This window comes from Corylus avellana, chromosome 8, assembly GCF_965113065.1.
Source record: "Corylus avellana chromosome 8, dhCorAvel1.hap1.2, whole genome shotgun sequence".
Classification (NCBI taxonomy): domain Eukaryota; kingdom Viridiplantae; phylum Streptophyta; class Magnoliopsida; order Fagales; family Betulaceae; genus Corylus; species Corylus avellana.
In genome coordinates this window covers 20,034,636-20,060,860 of record NC_142497.1, presented here as the reverse complement: position 1 = coordinate 20,060,860, position 26,225 = coordinate 20,034,636, and the positions used below count along the sequence as shown (strand labels likewise).

Sequence of the window (26,225 nt, the reverse complement as noted above, 5' to 3'; positions counted from 1 at the left end):
TTATCATGATAAATCTGTATTTCATCATACATTTATTCAATTATATATATATATACACCTTGATTTTATCTCCCTGAGCCTGGTAACCCATTTTGGGTGCTAATATATATGACGAGCTCAAATCGACATAGGGTGTTCTTTCAGCAGCATTTGCAATAAAGTAGCACTTGTTATTGGATAGAAAAAGAAAAAGAAAAAGAAAATATATCATGGCTTTGTTAAAAAGACTTTTTTAAGTTTTTTTTTTTTTTTAAAAAAAAAAAAATTTAATTTTTTAATTTTTAAGTGTTATGCTATGATATAAAAATAGAAACTGTTTTTGTATTTTGTATTATTATTATTATTTTTTTTTATGAGTGTTTTGTGTTTGGATTGTTTTTGTTTGGAGAAGAGAAAAAAAAAATTAATGAATAAATTCTTATTATCCGCAAAAAAAAAAAAAAAAAGGGGCCAAAAGATTAGACAAAATCTACACACAAGCCTGCATCTGGATTTGGACCCTTCTTGTGATCAGCTCATCCAAGCATCCAAACCCTAGCATTTCTTTAAAGCCTCCAAACACGGAAAATAAGCTCCACTGGCTACACGTTTTTGATACAGTAGACGACTGCTGGTCTGCATCAGCAATATGTTTGATGTCTATGATGGACCATATTCATCCTATCTTTATATGATGGATATTCTTTCCCTTGCACCCTGTGACTTAGACCTTTTCATTTTTAAATAATAGAAAATTTTCCACCAATAAGGTTAATTTTCCATTGAATTATCTACAACCCTCTGGTCAAGGACTTACCCAGTTGCCTACTACACAAGTATGACCTAGCTAGAGGCCGGCAGGTAATTAAGATTTTGAAATCTACAAAGATTGCATCAAAAGAAAGAAAAAAAAAATGTAATTCACTAGAGAGAGAGAGAGAGAGAGAGAGAGAGAGGCTTCATGAGGTTTTTTTTTTTTTTTTTAGATATCATGAAAATAAATACCTCAAAAATACTTCTAACTAGCCTTAAACATAAGATATTAGGATAATATTTAATAATTTTTGGTAGTGGAGAAATAAATACTTTAGAGTTTTTTAATGAGACTTTAACTTAAGGTATTAGAGCACTCATATTCATCTCAACAAAATAGTCAAAAAGTTATTTTGGCTAATCTCATAACAAAAATTTCTCAAAAAGACTTAAATCCGGCCCAAAAAAATGGCTAAAGATTTGTTGATCGCTCCTACAGTGCTAAGTACTCCACAAATTTGTTGAGTACTATAGCTCAACAAATCCTTAATAATAATAGGACAAATTTTTTCTCTAAACTGGATTGGAGGAATTCTCTTTAACCTAGTATATAAAAGTGACACGTGTCTATTTTTTTAGCAACATATGAGGTGCACTTGAGTTTTTAATAAAAGTTATTCCAACTTTGTCCATACTATTAAAAAAACATGCATATCTCATATGTTCAATGGACACGTGCATGACACTTTTATAAACTAGGTTGAAGGGAATTCCTCTAACCTAATTTGAAGGAAAACTTTGTCTATAATAATAATAATAATAAAACCTTGTTCTCTCTCTGAAAAAGTGAAAGTAGACATTACAAAAAATAAATAAATAAATAAGCTCCTTAGACCATAGTAGCAAGAAAATGTCGTAATAGTGACTTTTAGGTCACCGCGGCTAATGCCACAATTTCTTGTAGTAGATAGCTAAAATGCTGAATGTAGATGTTTTTAAAAAGTTGAAAAAAAAGAAAAGAAATGGTGTTCTTTAGCTAAACTTTAGCTAATTAATATTTATGTTGTTGGGATATCTTTGTAATTAGCATTCCATCATTATGTTTTTAGATTAACGTGCACTTGTATATAATGCCTTGTGCATTTGTTTGTAAATTAAGCTTTGTAAGACTTCACTGAAATACAAGTTTTTCATGGTATCATAACCCTAACCAAACTATATATTGTTGTGGCTTCTTCAAACACTTCTGCAGGTTCATCCTCTTCATCTTCTTCCACAAATCCAACCATTTTCATTCCAAATTTCACCCAATTTTATCTCGGAGAAACTTGACAGGAGCAACTATTTGATGTGGCTAGCTGTCAATGCTACCTTGTCTGAAAATGTTTTATCCACAATCTATGGATTAAACACCTCATAGCAAGCAGGCATGGTCTTGCATCCCAATCTTGATCAAGATTCAAGAATTGAATATCCCATATATATCAAACATCAACTATAGAACCTGAAACAGGCTAGGTTCCAAAACTTGTTCCTAGTATCTTCAAGTTGCAAAAGTATGGCCAGGCTGACCTACTTGCAGCTGTAGAAAAAGTTGAAAAACTAATTGATGATGAAGATCTGATATCTTCCATAATCAGTGGTCTTAATCCTACGTCTTTTTTCTTTGCAAGTCGTGAAAATTCTTTTAATTTTCAGGATTTTCAGGATGAGCTACTAATGCTTAATCAGCAGCATACTTTGGATTGTAAATTTTTTGCCTACGTGTGTATTAAATCCAATATTGAGTGTGAAACTAGCTAGATATATTAATATGTAAATAGTTATAAAAGAAACTTTAAAGTATAACACATATATAATTAACGAATATTAAGGTTTTGCAAATGGTATAATTAAGAGTCTAGCCAAGAACATCTACATTTCAATCCTTTAAACAACAATTAATTTTCTTCAAAATATGAAGAACTCGCACCTTAAAATAACCAGACATCCTATTTTTGCTCATACTTCGTATTGAAGAAAAGGAAAAAAAAAAAAATGCAAAAAGTATGTACGTAGTTACATTAATTTGCAATAAATTAATTCTATGTGGTATGTGAAAATAACAAATAAGTACGTACTCTTTATTATCAACTTCTATCTTGTTAATGTGACACGTTAGATCCAATTATATAACGACATATGTCACATGTTATAAAAATAATATATAGCAAAGTGGTAAATAATTAATTATTTAATATTATAACACTCTCTCTTATGTGTAGATTCAAATTTTCTCACATTTAGTTTGAGAAACTTTACTTAACCCTTATTAACTTTCAACGTTTTTGCAATTATCTCTCTAAATTTAAAAAAAAACTCTTAATTTAATGTATCAAACTTTAAAAAGTTTGTAATATCAATGTTCTATTAGAATTTTATGTTAAATCCAAACAAAAGATCCAAAATACCCAAAACTACCTTGTTTAATAAAAAAAGAAAAAAAAAAAAGAGATCTATATTCCAATTGATTTAAAATAATTTTTAATTATTAAATACATGAGAATAAGAAACATTTCATCTATATTCCGTTTGATTTAATTTCAAATCAAGTGACATTATATATAAACTTTTTAAAGTTTGAATATACTAAATTGAAAATTTTTAAAGTTTAGGAAGATACATTACACAAATTTCCATATTTAATGACATTTGAATAGTGACATTTTTAGAAAATATCATTAAAATGCGACTTTTTAACTGTTGACACGTCATTAATTATTCATAAAATAGTGACGTTTGAATAGTATTACGATTCATGCTTCACTATTCATGTGCAAATAGCGACTCGTAAATAGTAAGTTACTATTCACACGTCACCTTCTAAAAGGTGCCACTTTAGTGAAAATGCATGTAGTGTTTTCTCTATATTTTCACTATTCAAACGACTTTAATCAAATTTTCAGTCTATGCAATTTTTGTCATCTATTTTTTTTTTTTTAAAAAAAACACGATTTAAACGTCACTAGCCAATAATAATAACGTTTTTTTAGCCAAAAACATTATTAAGGAGTCATTAATTGTTTAAGTTTTTGTAGTTTTAATTACAAAAGCATTGAAAATTTAGAGGGTCCAGCGATGACTATACCGCAAGGGAAGAGAAGACGACAAATCAGCTCACTGTGCAATCTGGATATCCAGAGAATTAAGTTGTATTTGACTCGCAGCAAAATTAAAGCACAATCCAGTAGAAAACAGAAATTAACAGTTATACACAAATGTCAACACGTGCACGTGTGCCCCATATAAGTCTACCAGACTGAAGATACTTATACCACAACCTATATATATATATATATATATATATTTAAGACAACGAAAGATGTATGTGAAAGTCCAAGATGCCATGCCATACACAGATTTAGACAAGGAAACCTCGAAGCCATGGAAAACATGCATCAGCCCTCCATAAGAAGAAAGAAAGAAGAATACATTTACGACTTTCAGGAACCATAGTGGCGTCATCTCCCCTGTCAGGCAGTTTTCCAGCAGGAGAGAGCAAACAGGATTCTCCCCTTCCATCCTTGCAGCAGCCACTCCCCATCGTCATCCACCAAGAAATCCTTGTGGTAACACAACTTCACATGCGCCTTCACTTTCTTCACCATCTCCTGATTCAACGGAATTTGCCTCAGCCCAGCCCGCTGATTCCGAACCTTCCACTGCTTATACGTCTCCGGCCTCTCAAACCTCTTCACCCCTTCACACGCAATGGCGTTCAAAACCTCCTTCCCATATATCTCTCGCTCAAACACCATCCTTTCCTCATCTTCACGCCCCGCATTGGCTTCAAACATATCAAACACCGCAGAGAAATAGTATAACGCCTCTCGGAACCGTGAAACAAAATATGGGGAATTGTAGGATCCATTAACGACCCCATGGATGAAAACATGTGGATTGATCTTCTTGATCAACTTCAAAACGGTGTCTCTGGGGTTGCTCGACACCACCGTATCATCAAGTAGGTACCTAAAGAGGTACAAACAGTCGACAACGACCATCTCATCTCTCAAAATCTTGAGGTCTTTGAATTGGATAGTTTCCCATTTCTGCGCTATGCCGTTGTACTCAAAAGGGACGTTTAATCTGTAACAATAATTTGCTAAACGACGCCCCGTTTCCTCCACCCTTGTTGCCGGCTGGAAACCTGGTTGGGGAAAATCTACTCCTGTAATGCGCAGCACAGGCGGCCCACCTGTTAAAAGTATTGAATTAAACCAAGGTTTAAGTGTCTGCGTTTATAATCTACTCGCACTTACTAAAAATACATTTTAAGCTTTCTAATTTAATTTCAAACATACTCTTAATATGGTATATCATAGTAGAAGTTATAAATTCGAACCATATCTCCATCATTCAACTCCCTTGACACGGTTTCTTTCATTCAATTCTGTGTGCATCGTAGTTTGAGCTCATAAGTAAATAAAAGTATTAAAGTGTATTATCTATTCCGATATCCTTAATTTTGAGATTAATTGCTATTTGTAATCAAACCTGGTCTTTGAGAGAGGCGCTGGATAAGGCTAGGCCATTGGGAACCATACTGGATACCAAAATGGATGATGTGGAGCCTTGTTGCCTTCTTTGCCAGGTCCATAATCGTTTGTGTCACAAAGAAATTCGACATCCTCATGAAAGGGCAAGCTGAAATAAACAACCTGCAAGCTTTCAAGATATGAACAGAAGAAATCTTTTTAGCAGCATATAACTCACTTCCAGAACCAACCAAGCGTGCTGCAAGGGCGTTGGCAAAGTAATGAGCCAGTCTCTGGGATCCGTCACCAAAAGGAGAAGAGTGCTGCCTAATCTGCGACAGTAGTTCTTTTGCACTCTTGATATCGTTTCCTCCCACTGCTTCTGCGCAGTGCACGAGGAGAGCCCTCATGTCAACTAAATCCCCTTTATTATTAACCCGTTTTCTCTTGTGTTTTTCACTCTGCTGAAACATCCTTCCTCGCCCATCTTCACTGTTAAAGAGTAATATTTTATCAAACACCTCCGATGGCTGAGGTGCCGGAGGAGAGGGTTTCTGCTGAGAGAGATCAGAAACCAAGATGGATTCAATAGCGTTGTTATCATTTGCAATATTGCCATTACAACCATAATAATTGTTGATGAGTGGGGTATCTACATTTTGATTGATTAAGGATGGATATTTCTCACCAAGTACATCGTAAAAAGACTTTTCAGCAGCTTCAAGTGTTGCAGCAGGGAACATGAAGGAGGCTGCATTCTCCAACCCTTCATCCATAAGAATCTGCCTTATGTTGCTCAGAACAGCATCTGGGGTGGTGTCGCTTTCTCCCTTTGAGCTCATGTTTGAAGGTGAACAATTTTGAATATATAGGTATGTTTAAAATTTCCTGCAGATTAAGATGTAAGATGGCAATGTTAATTCCATATAACATGCATATACAATAATAACATCATTAAAAAGATGTTTTTTACAAAGTTGTCACTCTGATATATAATTAATTCCTCAGAGTATGAATTGAAGTAAAGAAACAAAGAGAATGCCTTGCGTACTGAAGAGAAAGCTGAGGATATGGGCAGTGCGCTGGGGGTAGGAGGAGAAAGCATTTCTTTCTTTAATAAGAAAGAATCCGCCCCCAAAATTGACTGCCGGAGAGAATGTCGTTTTCATCAGCTGTACAGAACAGTACGTATACTGATTGCAGAAAGGTTTAAGTCAGATCCATGATCCATCAACATCAGGATGAAACTTAAAACTAAAACAAAAAGTTAAACGAGCTTCTTGATTTCGCATGAAAGTCAGTTTAGAATTTTTTGAGTACACACGTGGAATCCTGAAACTGATCACAAAGATCGTTTTACATGAAAAATATCACACAATAATTGAATCTAAATCTTCTAGTGTAAGTTATTGGGTTAGGTCATTTTACAAACGGGCTTGTTTGTTAAACATCATGTTTTTCTTTTCTTTTTTCCACAATAAAAACATTAACGAATAACCAAAATCACAAATCACTCTTCAAAACACAAAATACTTCTTAAATCACAAAAATAATTCGGAAAAACTTCATTTAAGACTCCTGAACTACAACACATTTTGAGAAGACCCCCCCTTAAATTTCAAAAACTCACAATTTCAACCCCTAAACTTTTAATTTGATGCAATGTATTCCCTCTGTCAAATTTAAAACGTTAAAAATGATAAAATGACCTTTATACTCCTGATTTTTTTATAAAAGTCCAAATTTACCCTTAAGTTTCAAATGAAAATTAAAAGTAAAACAAAAATCGAAGGATAATTTAGTCTATTTTAGTAATTTTTGTTAGGGGTTAACGGTTGAATTTGACGGAGTAGAGTTAATTGAACCAAATTAAAGTTTAAGGCCTGGTTAAATTGAGAGTTTTTAAAATTTAAGGGATCTTCTCAAAACGTGTAATAATTCAAGGGTTTAAAGTGAAATTTCTCCAAAAAAAATTTCATGTTTGAACACTTTTTCCCAAAAGACATTAACAAACAAAAGATATTGCAATTAATATCACCGTACTTTTTGTTTTTTGTTTGAAAAAATGTTTTGACGTGATGTAAATATGAAAATAATTTTGTGTTTTCGATTGTTTGCTAATATCACCAAACAAAGCCTAATATCTCAATAGTGGTATCAATGTCAATGGTTGGACAAAGTAAGTATTGGGCGTAACACATATATGATGAACTCCACATAAATTAATCTTGACTGTTACCAATGGAAGAGTGAACTAAAGAAACAATTATGACTTGCATGGATATATTCTGAGAATTGAGCTCTTGGTAATAATTAAGGCGTGATATATACTTGCTAAAAAGACTTTTGTTTAGAGGCGAGTATAATCAATGTGGTAATGGATTCACACATTAAGAAAAAATATTAAATATATATGTGTGAATAAAAAAGATTTAAGTATCATGTTAGAAAGATATTACCGGTGTGAATGGTTAATTTAATACCATGGATCCAAACCGATTAACCTAAAATTTTGAATTTAGGTTTGATACAATCCAATATCACATCTATAGATTTTTTTAATGAGAAATGTATGGTTTCATTCTCCTACACATCTTTTGTTAATTTCTTTTTTTATTGAGTCATGTTACACATCATTCTGTCAACCATCTCTTCTGCAAATCCATAATTCGATTTATAACTCATATATATATATATGGGTTCTACAAATCTAATAATGAATTCGCCCATTGACCAGAGTTGGGATATGAAAAATTATTTTTATCAATCTTTTTTTATTTTTTTTTTTTTATTACCATTTTATATTCTCTGTATATATTAAGGCTTTATTCTATTAATTTCCTTGTAGGTTTATTATCTTCTTCATTTAGTCTAGGTTTTCTTCCTTACCGATCTTTAGCCTAGCCTTTTACAAATAAAAAGTATTGTAATACAGTTTAATACGCATAAATATATTCTTTTTTTTTTTTTTGGATGAAAGAGTAATTTCATTAAAAACCAAACACAACCAAACAAAACAGCACCCAGTTTACAGGCCTTCTCAAAAGGCTAAAATCCCAACATAACAATTACAACCTACAGAGAGAAACAAGCACAGAAAGCTACAGCAGCAAATCTGCAAGGCAGATTCCACAAAGAACAATAAATATATATATTCGAGATTGATGTACGTAGCCCTAATGGTTTTATTACTTTCTTACTTTCACATCTTTCATATATCTCACTATATATTTTATATATAATTCTACATGTCCCCCTGCCAAATACATTGACATTTCGTTTTACTCATCATGTGGGATGGATGCACACATTAGGAATAAGATTTGATTTGCCACATCCAGAAACATGAATCCAAAAATGTCCATGTCAAGCTAGAAGGTTTTTCTTTTACCTACGTACGTAATATTTGACCCCATGCGGCTTGTCCATTCATGTGTCCATACACAGAGTTTACATGTATACATATATGTATATATATATATATATATAAATGCAGATACCCTAGCAAGTGTAATGTTTTTTCTCAACCAAAATCAAGTCAGCAGCTGGTGTTGAAAAGGTCGTCGTTGGTGTAAGTTGTCTTGTACTACAATCACATCGAAGAAATTAATCAGATGTTTAATTGACTATCCCCTCAATCATCATCAGCGCGCAGCCCACAGCTGAACTATATGTTATGTATGGAATGAGCTAGCATGCCAGCCATTTGAGTCTTGGGCGAGCTTTTCGTTTCTCGTACTTGAAACGGAATACTTTCACCTTCTTGCCTAATGAGAACAACAAAATTCTGAAGGCATCTCGGGGGGGCGGCGTGCGTGGAAAATTGAATCTATAAATACCAAACTTTTTAACACTTTTTTATAACCAAAAAAAATAATAATAATTTAAAGTTATATGAAAATTGAAAGAAAATCCTCTCTGGAATATTATTATTGCAATTGATAAAATGGAATAATCACAATACATTGGACAACCAAGCCATCCTTAATGAATTGAGTAATGGAAATTACATTTTTATCCTATACACTACAAGCATCTCGCTCATTACATTGTCACCGCTAATGATGATCAATAGCGGCAACTTGTTTAGGTCACCGCTAATAATCATTCAATGTTGTCGCCGTTAATATTATTTTTCGTTGACACCAAAATTGTTTGAGCTGAACCATAAGTTATCTCTATTGGTCTGTCATTAGCAGGGCACTGGTACGTGTTCCCGCTTATGACAGACATTAGTGGCGACCACTATGTTGCCGCCAATGATATTATGTGTGACAATCTCAATCAACTATTAGATCAATCTAGCTTATTAAGATTGATTGTCATATTAACTTTGCGGAATAATTGTAAAATAAAATATGATATATGGCTTTACTCAAATTGAGTTTACAAAAATAACCTTTGTTTAAAAATGTTGCAATTTCGCTTGAGCGGTCATCATGGGAAATTGCGAATGCAGCGCGAAGTCTCTGTTCTACAGTATAGTGTTGTTTGAGCAAGATGTCTACCTCTAGTAGAACTGTATGTCCACGTACGTACACTTTATAAACTCTCCTCTTTGCTCAAGGTTCTCCACAATGACACGTGTAATCTGGATTGCATCACATCCTCTTTAGCCTTACATTGGATTATGGTTTTAAGAAAGTGCTTTTTTTTTTTTTTTCGTAAGGTCCACATTTGAAAAGTACTTTGGCCATGTTTGTTAAGGTTTTTGTTTTGCCTTTTATTTTCTATTCTCAAAATTAATATATTAGCAAACCACACAAAACAATTTTTATGAATTTATATTTTTCTTTTGTTGTAGAAATATTTTGACAAAACATATATATACTTAACTTGTGCATAGATAACTCGTAAAAAAATATAAAAAATAGAGTGGTTGTGTGGCCATCCTAAGTGGAGGTGGAGGGCGGAGGAGGTCACCGATTGACCTTTTTTCTCTTCTTAATTTTTTTCAAGTTTATTTATTTATTTTATAAGTAGGTTTTTTGTTTGGGCTTCTCAAAGTAATTAAGCATGTCTATTATATAGAAAGTATTTTCTCAAATGTGGACCCCACTAGAAAATGCTTCTGAAATTAGTTGTTAAAACTTTTGCTCTTTTCCTTTCGTTTCTCTTCTTAAAATAATATATTTTTTTTAAAGAAATTCATTTTGATATGATTTATGAATAATTAGGAGTATAAAAACGCTTATAATCAGAGAGTATAAAGTTCTGAAATTCCTAGCCGAAGCTAAAAGATTACACGTCATAAATGTCAAAATATACAAATCTTACATTAACATCCTATAAAGTCTATATCCGCTATATACTCATGCCCAATCTTTAGCTTATAGAACAAATCTACCTGATGCAGATTCAATCTGGGACATGGGTAGCCATTCTCCAAGCATGAACGAAAGCACCACGCCAAAACTAGTTCTTCTTGACTCGAAAGGCCAAAAAATTATTCACGTCTTAGGCCTAACCGCTAAGATAACAAGACAAGCAAGAAAATACAGGGAAAAAACAAAAACAACAAAACTCATAACATAGCAACAACCATCAGAGCAAAGAGAGGAAAAGGTTGCCAGTGGCGGTGGAGATGGCAAGGCAGAGTCATGATGGACACTGTGCTTAGGGGCACCAAGAGAGAAAAAAAGCTCTAAGCGAAAACGGAACATAAAAGAAAACCGCATAGAAAACACTATTAAAAATATTAACAAACAATTCAAATAAAAAACACTATTAAAAACACAAAAAATAATTTTTATATTTATATTACATCATAACACTTTTTTCGAACCAAACACAAAAATCACATTTAAAATGCATTAACAAATATAAAATCAAATTTTCACACACACACACACACACACACATATATATATATATATATATATAACTCTTCCCAAAACACAACACATCTACTTATGTTTTTGAATTATTAATAATTTTGAAAAAAAATAAAAAAGTATTTTCAAGATCGTTAAGAAAAGGCCTAATTAAATTTTTTTTTACTGAGGGTAATTAACCAAATTCATTTAGGGAGACATCATAACACTTTTTCAAATCAAACACAAAAAGCACATTTAAAATGCATTAACAAATATAAAGTCAATTTTTTACATTTATGTCAAATCATAATACTATATATATATAACTCTTCCCAAAACACATCTACTTGTGTTTTTGAATTATTAATAATTTCGAAAGAAAAAAAAAAAGTATTTTCAAAATCGTTAAGAAAAGGCATAATTAAATATTTTTTGACGGAGGCTAATTAGCCAAATTCATTTAGGGAGACATTGTGGGCGGCTGCCCCGGTAAATGGTAAGATGTTTTTCAACCACGTGGATTAGGCATCCACTTTCATTTTTTCTTCACCCTGCTCCAAACGTCAAGAGTCCAGAATTCAACGTTTTCACATGATCACTAATGTAATATTAAGTTAATTAATTAATTAAAGACACCACCCAACGAACACGGAAACGTGTGAAAAATAATGCAATGGAATGACCAAACAAACAAAAAAACATAGAATTCCAACGTTTGACTTTCTTCAAAACAATTGAAAAACTTCAGCCTCATAACAAAAAGTACAAAGAAACGGTCGATCAATGTGATCTGATCATTACTAATATCCTAATAGCGACAGCAAGACAGTAAGAAGTGTTACTGTAATTAACAGCTAACTGTAAATTCATTTTGGTTTAAACTTTTTTTTTTTTTTTTTTTTTTGGGGAAATTTAACTGAAGACTCCCGAACTTCTATTTGTTTTGAAATACTCCTCCTAAACTTTGAAATCTCTCAATTTAGTTCCTTAAACTTTTAATTGCTCTCAATTTGGACCCTTCCGTCAGATTTAAAACGTTAAAAGTAAGACAATAATATTTATACCCTTGACCTTTTTAAAAAAATTTTACATTTACCCTTACTTCCAAATTAAAAAAATAAATAATATAAAAAATATTAAAACAAAAAAAATTTTGGCTGAGACCCACGCGGGTCTGGCCTGTGACCAGGTCACTGGCCAGAGACCCAGCGCGGGCCTCAGCGCGCCAGAGACCCGCATGGGTCTCCTCACGGCAGAACCGTGTGGTCTTTTTCTTTTTTTGGCTGAAAAGAAAATTAAGGGTATTTTAATCTTTTTAGGGTTTGCCGTTAAAAGTTAACAGTAAAATCTGACGGAGTGGTCCAAATTGAGAGCAATTGAAAGTTCAGGAGACTAAATTGAGAGATTTTAAAGTTTATGAGGTATTTCAAAACAAGTGAAAGTTCGGGGGCCTTCAGTGAAGTTTTTTTTTTTTTTTTTTTTTTTAATTAGATAATGCTTAACATATGAAATATTTAATTAAAATAAGAGTTGAATTGATAGAGATAAAGTTCGAACTCGGAACTTTTGAGTCTAATACTAAGTTAAGCTTTTAAGATAACGGGTGATTTAACATTTATAATCAATACAACCAAAATTCTATCACCGTTTTGGAGTAATGATATAAAAAGGACTACAGTCCTCTTTACGTCCTTCCAAATATGATGTGGCATTTAAAATCACGAATATATCAAAATTTAATAATAATCATCTCAAATTTAATAGTGATTTTAAAAAACATGTCATATTTGAAAGAATTCTAGGAAGACTCTAATTCTCCTTATATCATTACATATCAGTTATATTATTGGTTTGAAGTGACCGAACCACAGTTTGAATGTAGTCAAACAAGTTATACTTTATTTCTTTTCATTATGTATTGTCCTGATTTGAAAAATTCATTTAAGTTAAATGGCCCAAATAAAAAGTACTAGACAAGATTTCAACTCCTCAATCCCATGCCGAGACAGCAAAATCCTTCAACCATTATTTAATTAATACAACAACCACAAATGATCTCGAAAGAAAAAAGCTCCAAATATAGAATTGCGACCGGATGTGTCATTCACCGATTATTCGGTGCGGCTTTTAGCTTTTTCGAAAGAGTACGGATAGAAATTACATTTTTATCTCAAAATTATCAAAGTTGATGGAGAGATTAGCTAGAAATATCCTAATAGTATTGTAAAATAATTATAAAATGAAAATACGATTTTTAGCTTTACTCTTTTGAAAAAAGGGAAATAACTAGCAACGACAGTCAATTAGTGAAGACTGGTCGCTTGGTAGGTATTAACTACTGATCCTTTTCTACAAAACAAATACGGTCGTTCAATACTATAGATCGTAACATTAGGTAAAATTTATAATTGAAAATTGGTTTGCAAGAGAATAATACCCGAGAGCTTATATGCACATGTGAGATACTTAGGATCGTAATATACCACTACGCTTCACAGTCAACATCCATGATAGCCCACGATATTGGCACTAACTCAATAATAGCCCTAGACCATGCACATAGCAAGAAATCTATTTGCAAACCCAAAAGCGTGCCCCATGGTGAATAAAGGGGGTAGAAACTTCCAACTCTCATTTGAAGTAACCATGAGTGAGATTGGCGTTGTTTGGTATACGAAAGTAAAAAAGTGGTATTGAAAAGTAAAAATGTTTTACCTTGTAATGATTTTTTTTATTTGAATAGTATTAAAAGATAAATAATATAATATAAAAAGTGAAAATATTTTAACGTTGATTTTTTAAAAAAATGAAGAGAATAGTATTTGGGGGTGGAAGGGTACCATGCACGCAAAAATATGAAACGAAATTCTGAAATTTTTCTATCTTTTAGTACATCTGATAAAACAAACACACAAGTTCCTGCTCATCGAAAAATGTACAAAGAAGAAGGGCAAAGCCCTCCTTACCATCTAAGAAACAAACAGATTTTACTACAAAAGTCCCAACGAGCAAGTCAGTAGACAGGCTTAGGGATAGGGTCATTACACAGCGTCTTCAACAGGATTTGCAGTTTATTCCAAATCTTTATCCTATCCATAATTCTACCACCATCTACGTTTACATGATCAACAAGTCTTCAACCATCATCCACATGGAAGAGTCAAGATAATGTAACAAACATCTGATGACGAGTGAGTGATTATAATCAAGAAAAGGCCTCCTTGCGTTGCTTTCTGGCAGCCTCGCTCTGAGGCCTATTTTCTTTCAGCATCGCTTTCTGTTTTTGTGGTTTTTTGGCTTTTTGTCTATTTTTCCTTGTATTTCTTTTCCTGTTTTTCCATGTTCGTTCCGTGCTTGTTTTTTCTATTTTCTTGTAGTTTTTTGTTCCTTTTTTGTTGCTTGTAATAAGGTCATGTCCTCTCTCTTGATCTACCCGCTTGATGATCTATGGAGTATTTGCTTTTGGTCTAGACCCTTGGGTTGTGGAAGTGGACCTATCGGGTCAAGGATGATGAGTTTTGGCATAAGGGTTTTCTGCTCTCAAGGCCGAGAAATAAGAGTTACCTATGCATGAGATTGAATTTGTCTGGAACAGATCTATTGTTAAAACTGAAGACTAGTCATGGGTTAGCGGATGTTGATGTCATTGATAAGTCTTGAATGTTAGATTTATAATGTATGTATCTTTGATGTCTGTAACCTCGTAACTTCGGCTATGATTTGCCTCAGAACTTTTTGCTATGTTTGTAAAAGCTTTTGCTTGCGATCTTTTCATCAATGAATGAGTAAAAAAAATTATTTGTCTTAACTATATTATAATCCATGTATTCTTCTTGTTATTTTCTTTTTCTTTATACTATTCATTTTAAATCATATATACTTATAGGAACAAAGATTTAATTTTATTTTTTTATTTTTTTAAAGAGGTAAGATATATTTGTATACGTCTTTTTAACTTATAATGAAAAATGATGTGTTTAAATTTTAAAATTAAATTATAATGAAGAATCACGTGCGTAGCGCAGGTTATAAGCTAGTTATATTAACAAAAACATGAGTGTTGTAAGTTTCGTGAGGGAGTGAGCAGTGGGGTAAGCAACCTTTTACCACTCAATTCGAAGGTGACTGCATATAAACCGCTTGAAGTAAAAACCTGTTACAGATGATTTTGATATAAACTTTGGGTAAAATTTATAATTAAAAATCGGTTTGCAAGATAATAATTCCCAAGAGCTTATATGCACATGTGAGACTCTGCAGTTGACATCTATGGTAGCCCACTATATTGGCACTAACTCAATAATGATCATTTTTCTTTTAATGGCTCTACTTATCTATTAGTATTCAATGACTTAATATTATGTTCATATATATAAATGATACAAACACTAAGTATAACTCATAATTAAAAGTTGGCTTTTAAAGAGAGGGTGACGAACAACATATTTAGAGTGAGATAGACTTAGTAGTTGTGTTAGAATAAGATTTCAATAATTAATAAGGATTCGTTTGAATGTTTTTAAATTAGTTTTATCATTCTAAATTTTGTCCAAGTTTTATCATTATTACTAAGATTATCATTAGATGTCATTTATCTTATCTCATTGTAGTAAAAGTCTATTTAAAGACTAGTGAGTTTTAATAAAGGCATCCATAGCATTATTTTCCCAAACTCATATTTAAAGGAGGCCATGTTCCCTAAGAATTTTAAAGTACGCAACGAAATGATGAACAAACCAGAAGAGAAGAGCAATATCACGAAATTCTGAAATTTTTCCATCTTTTAGTACATCTGATAAAACAAACACACAAGTTCCTGCTCATTGAAAAATGTACAAAGAAGAAGGGCAGAACCCTCCTTACCATCTAAGAAACAAACAGATTTTACTACAAAAGTCCCAACAAGCAAGTCAGTAGACAGGCTTTGCAGTTTATTCCAAGTCTTTATCCTATTCATAATTCTACCACCATCTACATTTACATGATCAACAAGTCTTCAACCATCATCAACATGGAAGAGTCAAGATAATGTAACAAACATCTGATGACTAGTGAGTCAATACAATCAAGAAAATTCCCTATGCTTCTTCCCAAAAAAGGCCGCTTTACCATTCGCAATCTGGAGCATGATACCCACAGAATTGAGATCCCTAAGCAGAATCATCACATTATAAAAACACAATTAGAAAATTCAAGAAGATAAGCATACATAGACACGTTTAAAAGAGAGAAAAACATTGAAAATTGAGTACCTATGGTATCCTTCCCGGCTACGCCCTCAATTATGAGTTTTCACAAACATCCTGCACAAGGATCCTAATTCGGCACCCAACAAGAGGAAGCATAGACAATACGGCCCTTCCATCCCTGAAGCATCCAGTGGTTGTCTTCATCAAGTACAAAATCCTTGTGGTACCATTCCTTCATCTTAGACCTGAACATGGTCATCAGCTCTTGATCCAATGGGAGCAGCCTGAAACCAGCCCTTATAGTCCGGAGCTGCCATTGCTTGCAAGTCTCAGGCCTCTCAACCCTCTCTAAGCCCTCACATGCTAAAACATTCATAGCCTCCCTCCCAAGGAACTCTCTCTCAAACAACAACCTCTATTGGTTCTCACGGGGCAAAGTAACATCAAATATATCATACAATGCAGAGAAGTGGTAGAGTGCTTCTCGGAACCGTGTGACAAAGAAGGGGGCATTGTATGCTCCATTAACAATAGTATGGACAAAAATATTGGGATTCATCCTCCTGATTAAATTCAAAACCGCATTTCGGGGACTGGTTTCTTCAACTGTCTCATCATGTAGGTTCTTAAACCGGTACATACAGTTCACAGCAATCATCTCATTCCTATCAATCTTGAGCTCCTCAATTTGGATAGTCTCCCAGTTCTGTGATGCTAGAGCATGGTACTCAAATGGAACATTAAATCGTTCACAATACTTAGCCAAACGATGACCAGTCTCCTCAATATGCTCTGTAGGACGGAACCCAGGTTGGGGAAACTCGATCCCTGTAATACGTAGCTTGGGAGGTCCTCCATCTCTTTTTGAGAGCTTATGGATCAGAAGTGGCCAATGGAAACCGTATCCGATACCAAAGTCTATAATATGAAGACTTGTTACTTTCTCTGCTACTTTAAGAATCATTTTGGTAGCAAAGAATAGCGACATCCTCTTAAAAGGGGAGGATGAAAGATTAACTTTGTAAGATTTCAGTATTTCAGTAACTGAGATCCCATGGGAAAGGAAGGACCCGTAAAACATTTTAGTTCCGGTTCCAGTGCCAGCCAAGCGTGCCTCGAGGCCATTGGCAAAGAAATGGGCCAACCTCTGAGATCCATCACCATAAGGGGAAGAGTGCTGCCTAATCTGCTTCAGTAACTCATTTGCAGTTCTATTCTCACCTGCCGAGACAGCTTGTGCACATAGAATCAAAAGAGTCCTTAAATCAACCGTTTCCTTCTTTTTCCCCTGTTTCTTAGAACGACTCTTCCCACCATTAGCTCCTTGCGGCTGCCCACTTGGCTGTGAGGCCTTGCTTGCTTCATTGTTATTGTTACCGCATAGCATAGAAAGTGATTCAGTGGAAAGCAACACCTTATCAAACAGTTCTGTTAATTCAGTCTCTTCCACATAAACCGCAGACTGCTTATTACTCCTCCCTTCTTCTACATCTTCATCTTCCCTCTCATGATTCTTCCTTCCCCTCAACCCATCTGGAAAATTCTCTCTCTCACCCTTCTCTCCCATGAGTTCCACCTTTTGATCCTCTCCCTTCAACTCAGGTGACACCGTGCTAGTCCCCAAATCAACAACCAACTGATTACCCCTGGGAAGGAACTTACTAGCTTCCTCTAACCCTCTCCTAAATTGCAACACAGATTCACTATCACTAAAAATGTTCTGAGCCAAAAGCTCCATGTCATCACCGACGTTAGTCACACTGTTCGACTGATTGGCTAAAAACTGTGATCCATTGGCGGGCTGCAAATTGGGCTGGAAAACATAGTCACCAGGAACAACAACTTGGGAAAAAGACGACTTGTACTCCCCAACATCACTGACCCACTGAGGATCAATGCTATTGCTAGCGCTAGAACTACTATTAGTACCATAATCACCACCACTGCTTGCAGAAAAAACATCACCAGGGCTCCCCAAGTTGAGATTCGTATAAGTTGGTTCTTCTTGGTGTAGATTGGGGGAAGGAGGGTATTTCTGACCGAGAGCATCATAGAACGATTTCTCGGTGACTTGGAGACCCAAAGGGTCGTAAAACAGGCAGGGCTTATCCTCTATGTTATCTTCCGTAAGTATCTGGCCTATGTACTTGAGAACCGTTTCCGAGAACTCACTGTCGTCCGAGGACGAGTATAACTCCGGACTCGTACCCACAGACGGTGTGCTCATGCTATCGCCAGCGGACGGAGCATATGGCTCTGCTGCTGGGTCCACAGTTATCGGCGGCGCGAAATCAGTGTGACCCAGGTCAGGTGAAAGCAGAGAATTTTCAAGGAAGCTAAAATCAGGGGAGGGTAAATTGAATGTGTACTCGTTTAAAAGATCTGGGTATTGATTGGAATTGGGTGAAAAGGCAGGGTCATCATCAACCAAGACATTGTTTATGAAATCAGGCAACCCAGAAAACGTAGGATCCATGGCTATTTATAGTATCAAACCAAGAAATCGAATACCAGACCAAATAAACATGAAACTACCCAAACCAGATCAAAGACCAGTATATATCTATAACATAGATGTGAACAAGCAAATGATAAAAGGAAAAGGAAAAGAAAAAGTTTATAGTTGAAGCACCTCAGATATCTGTCGAATTCTCAGCGAGAAACAAGCACGTTTACCTGAGAAATAACAAATAATTATCAGCTGTGAAACCGAAAGTGATGAGAGAACTGAAAGGGGCACTCAGCTCTGTCGGAGGCAATTCTCATCTTCCGTATGCGCACGGCTTGCCTTTTATAAACAATTCCCAGGAGTAGTTTTCAATACTTTATCCTACGTTGTTGAAACTCTCAATTATTATGTTTAAATTAAATTAATAGACAAAATAATAAGAAATAAAATATTAAGAAGAAATAATGACCATATACATTTATCCGAATGACTTCAGCTGACATTCAGGAAGTTTCGAAGAACGGTGGGGGTGAAGACTGAAGAGGGAGTGAAGACTCCGGAAAACAATGGTGATCTGCCTTCTCACGTGGCTGCGTGATTCGATTCCCTCCCTTATTGGTCTGTCTTCTAGTACCATACAATCTCAAATGTTTTGACTCCTAAAGGCCTCACTCAACTACCCGTCTACCCCTTTCTGAATCGTTCCGTGCAAGCTGTGCAGCTCAAGAACAAAAAATATATATATACGTGCGGCTCAAGAACAATATATATATATATATATATATAACCACCGTTAAAGCCACTCACCCACCTTTTGAAAATTTATTAATCAATACTTATAGAACATTTGGAATGGGGTACCTGATCTATTCTAGAACATCATTGAATGATTTGTAATTGATTATAAGTCTAGGGTTTCCCTTTAGACTTCAGCATTTTTCATAATATAAAAGGTAGCACAAGACCAAAGAAATTTACTTTTACTAATGATACATTTGGCAAGTAAATCAGCAATCTCTTTTTGGCAAAAATCTAAAGTTTCAGCATTCATTTGATTTGAATGGTTCTGGCTTTAGTGGAAATCTTGTTTTCAAAAAAAATTTTAATGTAAAGTAAAAAAACACAAGATTTCCAGAAAAAATTTTAATGTAAGGTAAAAAAACACATTATATATATATATATATATATATATATATATATATAAAGAATTTCATTTTAAATCTCCGAACAATCATGCGATTTGACATATTCTAAAACTTTGAATTTTCTCAATTTGAATACTTGAATTTTCAATTGTAGTTAATTTACCCTTACCTCAATTTTTGCCTTTAAAACTCTAAAAAAAAAATAAAATTACCCTTCAATTTTCTTTTTATTAAAAAATTTTGAAAAAAATGGGTCACAAGGTGGCCCAATTGTGGGTCACCTTGTGATTTTTTTTTTAATATTTTTTTAATTTTTAATTTGAAATTAATGGTAAATTTAGAACTTTATAAAAAAATCAGGAATATAAATGTTATTGTTTCACTTTTAACGTTTAAAATTCAACAGAAGGGTTCAAATTGATTGCAATTGGGGATTTAAATTGAGAGGTTTCAAAGTTCGAAGAATGTATATTAAATCGCGTGGTAGTTTAGGAGCCTAAAATGAAGTTACCCAAAAACTAATAATAATTTGCCCAGTATATCAAATGATCATATAATTTGGTGTGTAAAGTAGATTTCATTATAAATAAATAAATAAATCCATTCTTTGCAATCTTGAGGATTTGACTTAACTCATGAGACCCTTCAAGAAGTACCGTTACTTATTTGGTAACACCTTCTTTTAAAACAATAATATTAACAAATAGATTAAAATATAAAACACTTAAAAAAAGAATATTTACATTTACGTCACATCAAAATTCTTTTTTTTTTTTCTTTTTTTTTTTTTAAAAAAATCACCTTTTGTGTTAACAAAGGCAGCTCCATGCCTCCACTTCTATATGGTGTGTAGTGGCCATGTTTAATGTTTCTTTCAATAACCAAAGAGGTTCTTAGAAATGACAAAAAGAAATGTTGAAAAATGGTAGTGGATGGAAGGGGTGGTTCATGAGGACCATGACATTATGATACCAGTTTGGGCCTCTAGTGCTAAAGTGGGTGTGTTCTTTTTATACCATTTCTCATGAATCTTCCCAAAAGATCAACAAACAAGGTACAAAAGCAAAGTTGTCGTTTATAGAGTTGTCACTCAAAGGCTCAAAGCACTAGTGGCATATACTCAAATGAGGTAAATAAAATTGGCCTTATCTTTATGCCCAAAATTTGGAATTTCAACATATACAAAGATCCAAGGCTGCCGGTATTTTGAATAATGTTCATCGTACTTACAATCATCATGGTATTGTGTTTCAAGTAAACCATGACTGAGACTGCATCATAGGGGAAAATGGTGATGTCATGATTGGTGGAGACAAAGGTGGCTAAAACTGTCTTCCATCTTTGAAGAATTCAGTGTGCATGATCATACCAATTCACCAACTTAATTAGTGTAACTCATGTTATAAGTAAAAGAGGAATGCTACCACTACACAAACATTTATAAAATGAGGTTTATAAATTGACGTGACAAATGCCATGTTAGCTTTAAAAAAGCAAAAAAGAAAAATTCACGTTGTTTTGTTTACACACTGACGAAAGGTTTATTCTCTAGTTTTTCTTCGTCTACTGTAATGCGAAGCTCCGAGGAGTTGATGTAAACCAGTTTTTATCATACCCATTGTACTTGAAACAAAAAAAAAAAAAAAAAAAAAAAAAAAATTGTACCTTGTCATTTCGACATCAGATGAATCTTGGTGGGGCATTGGAAGCTTCTTTAAAGGGCTATAATTTTGTAATTTCAACATTTACTAGGTGAAAGTTGTTTTTCTATATTTTGTTTGCCACATAGTATTTTTATTTCATTTTTTAAATTCTTTTTGTAGGGTTTCAAATTTAGGCTTTATATAAGCCTAATACAATGGCCTTAGCGGTCCCACAATAATGTATTTTCGATCATTTTAATAATAAAAAATACTTATAGGTTCAATTTTCTTCCATTTTGCTCAAATTTTTAATTGATTATTGGTTTTGAAAAGAGTTATAAAACCGAAAGAGTTATAGGTCTTGTATTTATTTTCTTATTTTCTTTAAGATCCACTACGACACGCTGCATCAGCTGAGTGAGAGAGAGATAGAGAAGGGTGTGAAGGGGGTAGCGTCGTGCTGGGTTCAAAATCGGGTGGGGCTTCAATGGCAGCATTGGGCTCCGCTGCATATTCCAACTTCAAAAAAGTATCCCCAGAGAATTTAACATCCATTGTCCCTCTCCTTTTTTGATCGCATAGTATTAGAGAATGGAGCTAAGAAAATGCAGATGAGCATCAAAATCAATAAACTCAAAAACCAACCCTATACATCATCCGGCCATACCCGAAAAATCAACTCCAAATTCATCCCCATTTGGCTGAACAGCAACCCCAACCCAAACAAATTACAAAGCCACCTCTCATTTGGTCAATAATACAAAGAAAACCCAGAAATCATCCTCCCCCAATTTCAGACAATCCTTCATTCAAAAGAACCAAATTCTTCCAAGAAACAAAACCACCACAAAATTTTCCACAAATCTATCAAGATAAACCCACAACCAAAAATCAACTTCGATCTCCCACAATCATTCCCCTCAGTAATCGCCCCCATAATCCAAAACCATACACCAAAATTTAGTCCAAACATTAAACAACAAAAAATGAAGATTCAAAACTTACGTTGGAGAGGGAAAAATGTTATAGCTGCCAGAATTTTAGAATGGCGCCTGCAGAACAAGCACCACAACAGCATACATCCCATAACAATAAACAGGCTGGTGCAGCCCACAAAGAAATAGGATTCTGAATACCAAGTAGTTGTTGCTGCCCTGCATCACAGGCGCTAGACACACATATATTTTTAAGATCACCAAGAATCTGTTATAGTGCTATCATTTAATATATCTGAAATTGCATTAGCAATATCCGGTTCATAAAATGAAAACAAACATACAATGCTCACAAAAATGACACAATGAAATGACCAACAAACCAGAAGAGAACCGCAATATCATGAAATTACGATCTTTTACTTACTTTTAGTACATCATATAAAACAAACACAAAACTTCAAGCTCGTGGAAAAATATACAAAGAAGGACAAATCCCTCCTATTGCATCTAGTAACGTGGAAATTAATCTTTGTTACAAAAGCCCCAACAAACCAGTCAGTAGACAGTATTAGGGTGATTACAGCATCTTCAAAAGGGTTTGCAGTTTGTTCCAAGTATTTTATCCTATCCATAGTTCTACCACCATTTATAAAAACCTGTAGAAAGTTCAAGAAGATAAGCATACATAGATATGTTTATAATATACCTGCACCAACAAAAGAGAGAAAAACATTCAAATTTGAACAAGAATAAAAGTTTGAACAGTACCTCAGATATCCTTGCCAGCCCTGCCGCCCACACTCATGAGTTTCCACAAACATCCGGTTAAAGATCCTAATTTGGCACCCAACAACAGCAAGCATAGACAATACGGCCCTTCCATCCCTGAAGCATCCAGTGGTTGTCTTCATCAAGTACAAAATCCTTGTGGTACCATTCCTTCATCTTAGACCTGAACAAGGTCATCACCTCTTGGTCCAATGGGAGCTGCCTGAAACCAGCCCTTATAGTCCGGACCTGCCACTGCTTGTAAATCTCGGGCCTCTCAACCCTCTCTAAGCCCTCACATGCTACAACATTCATAGCCTCCCTCCCAAGGATCTCTCTCTCAAACATCAACCTCTGTTGGTTCTCACGGGGTAAAGTAACATCAAGTATGTCATACAATGCAGAGAAGTGGTAGAGTGCTTCTCGGAACCGTGTGACGAAGAACGGGGCATTGTAGCCTCCATTAACAATAGAATGGACAAAAATATCAGGATTTATACTCCTGATTAAATTCAAAACCGCATCCCGTGGATTAGTCTCTTCAACTGTCTCATCAAGTAGGTTCTTAAACCGGTACATACAGTTCACAGCAATCATCTCATTCCTATCAATCTTGAGCTCCTCAATTTGGATAGTCTCCCAGTTCTGTGATGCTAGAGCATGGTACTCAAATGGAACATTAAACCGCTCACAATACCTAGCCAGGCGACGACCGGTCTCCTCAATACTCTCTGTTGGACGGAATCCAGGTTGGGGAAGCTCTATCCCTGTAATACGTAGCTTGGGAGGTCCTCCAGCTTTTTTTGAGAGCTTATGGATCAGAAGTGGCCAATGGAAACCATATTCGATACCGAAGTCTATAATATGAAGACTTGTAGCTTTCTCTGCTACTTTATGAATCATTTTGGTAGCAAAGAATAGCGAAGTCCTCCTGAAAGGGGAGACTGAAAGAAGAACGTTGTAAGCTTTCAACATTTCAGAAGCTGAGATCCTTTTGGAAATTAAGGAACTATAAAAAATTTGAGTTCCAGTGCCAGTGCCAGCCAAGCGTGCCTCGAGGCTATTAGCAAAGAAATGGGCCAACCTTTGAGACCCATCACCATAAGGGGAAGAGTGCTGCCTAATCTGCTTCAGTAACTCATTTGCAGTTCTAATGTCACCTGCTGAGACAGCTTGCGCACATTGAATCAAAAGAGTCCTCAAATCTACCGTTTCCCTCTTTTTGCCCTGTTTCTTAGAACGGCTCTTCCCACCACTAACTCCTTGCGGCTGCGCATTTGGCTGTGAGGCCTTGCTTGCTTCATTCTGCACGGATTTATTGTCATTGTTACCACATAGCAGAGAAAGTGCTTCTGTGGAAAGCAACACCTTATCAAACATTTCTGTTAATTCACTGTCTTCCACATAAACCGCAGACTGCTTATTCCTCCTCCCTTCTTCTACATCTACATCTTCTCTCTCATGATTCTTCCTTCCCCTCAACCCATCTGGTAAATTCTCTCTCTCACCCTTCTCTCCCTTGAGTTCCACCTTTTGATCCTCTCCCTTCAACTCTGGTGATACCATGCTAGTCCCCGAATCAACCACCAACTGATTACCCCTTGGAAGGAACTTACTAGCTTCTTCTAACCCTCTCCTAAATTGCAACACAGATTCACCATCAGTAAAAATGTTATGAGCCAAAAGCTCCATGCCATCACCGATGTTAGTCACGCTGTTTGACTGATTGGCTAAAAACTGTGATCCATTAGTGGGCTGCAAATTGGACTGGAAAACATAGTCACCAGGAACAACTTGCGAAAATGACGACTTGTACTCCCCAACATCACTGACCCACTGTGGATCAGTACTATTGCTAGTGCTAGAACTACTATTAGTACCATAATCACCACCAGTGCTTGCAGAAAACACATCATCAGGGCTTCCCAAGTTGAGATTGATATAAGTTGGTTCTTCCTGGTGTATATTGGGGGAAGGAGGGTATTTCTGACCGAGAGCATCATAGAAGGATTTCTCGGTGACTTTTAGACCCAAAGGGTCGTAAAACAGGCAGGGCTTGTCCTCTATGTTATCTTCCGCAAGTATCTGCCCTATGTACTTGAGAACCGTTTCCGAGAACTCAATGTCGTCCGAGGTCGAGTCTACCCCCGGACTCGTACCCACAGGCGGTGGGCTAATGCTATCGCCAGCGGACGGAGCATATGGCTGTGCTGCGGGGTCCACAGTTATCGGCAGAGCGAAATCAGTGTGACCCAGGTCAGGTGAAAGTAAAGAAGTTTCAAGGAAGCTAAAATCAGGGGAGGGCAAATTGAATGTGTACTCGTTTAAAAGATCTGAGTATTGATTGGAATTGGGTGAAAAGGCATGGTCATCAGCTACCAAGACATTGTTTATGGAATCAGGCAACCCAGAAAACTTAGTATCCATAACTATTTATAATATGCCGAATCCCGGAACAAATAAACACTGAACTACCCAAACCATATCAAAGACTAGGATATATCTATAAGATAGATGTGAACAAGCTAAAGGCAAAAGAAAAGGTTTAAAGTTGAAGAACCTCAGACATCCATCGGTTTCTCCGCGAGAAGCAAACACGTTTATCTGAGAAATAGCAGAGAATTCTCAGGCGCGGACCAGCAAGATGGAACCGAAGAAATTGATGAGATTACAGAGAGCGGCACTCAGCTCTGACCGAGACAATTCTGGGGACGTTCGGGAAGTTTCGAAGACGCTGTGGATGAAGACTTACAAAGGAGTCAAACTCCAATCCCGAGAGGCATTGATACAATTTGAATGTTTTGACTCGTCAACCGACACAACTGCTCACCTTCGAATCATTGTTTGCTGCCTTGCAGCTCAAGACGAATACTATTCTGAAAAAATTACTATAAAATATATATTTTTTGTTTTATGCAATTTTTTTTTTTCTTACGTTAATTAAATTTGCTACAATTTTCAAGCACTTCATTTCTCAAGTCCAATGCCAAACATAGCATTGGCTATGTTTGGCATTCCACTCATTTTT

General features: G+C 35.1%; 2 protein-coding genes and 1 pseudogene across 3 annotated transcripts; all 3 read right to left on the bottom strand.

Moving 5' to 3' along the window:
- Nucleotides 1-4,244: 4,244 nt before the first annotated feature.
- On the bottom strand, nucleotides 4,245-6,091 carry LOC132163072 (scarecrow-like protein 14). The gene is made up of 2 exons (XM_059573270.2): nucleotides 5,269-6,091; nucleotides 4,245-4,969 (listed from the first exon to the last, which is right to left on the bottom strand). The coding sequence occupies exons 1-2, from the start codon at nucleotides 6,089-6,091 to the stop codon at nucleotides 4,245-4,247; spliced, it is 1,548 nt and encodes a 515-aa protein (XP_059429253.2).
- Nucleotides 6,092-15,809: 9,718 nt separating this feature from the next.
- LOC132164467 (scarecrow-like protein 14 pseudogene) lies at nucleotides 15,810-18,877 on the bottom strand (annotated as a pseudogene). Its single transcript, XR_015912957.1, has 2 exons — nucleotides 16,318-18,877; nucleotides 15,810-16,215 (listed from the first exon to the last, which is right to left on the bottom strand). The product of XR_015912957.1 is annotated as a scarecrow-like protein 14 pseudogene (transcript).
- A 3,950-nt stretch (nucleotides 18,878-22,827) lies between these two features.
- Nucleotides 22,828-26,019, bottom strand: LOC132164639 (scarecrow-like protein 34). The gene is made up of 2 exons (XM_059575181.2): nucleotides 23,198-26,019; nucleotides 22,828-23,085 (listed from the first exon to the last, which is right to left on the bottom strand). The coding sequence occupies exon 1, from the start codon at nucleotides 25,622-25,624 to the stop codon at nucleotides 23,264-23,266; it is 2,361 nt and encodes a 786-aa protein (XP_059431164.2). The 5' UTR covers nucleotides 25,625-26,019; the 3' UTR covers nucleotides 22,828-23,085; nucleotides 23,198-23,263.
- Between the last annotated feature and the right edge of the window lie 206 nt (nucleotides 26,020-26,225).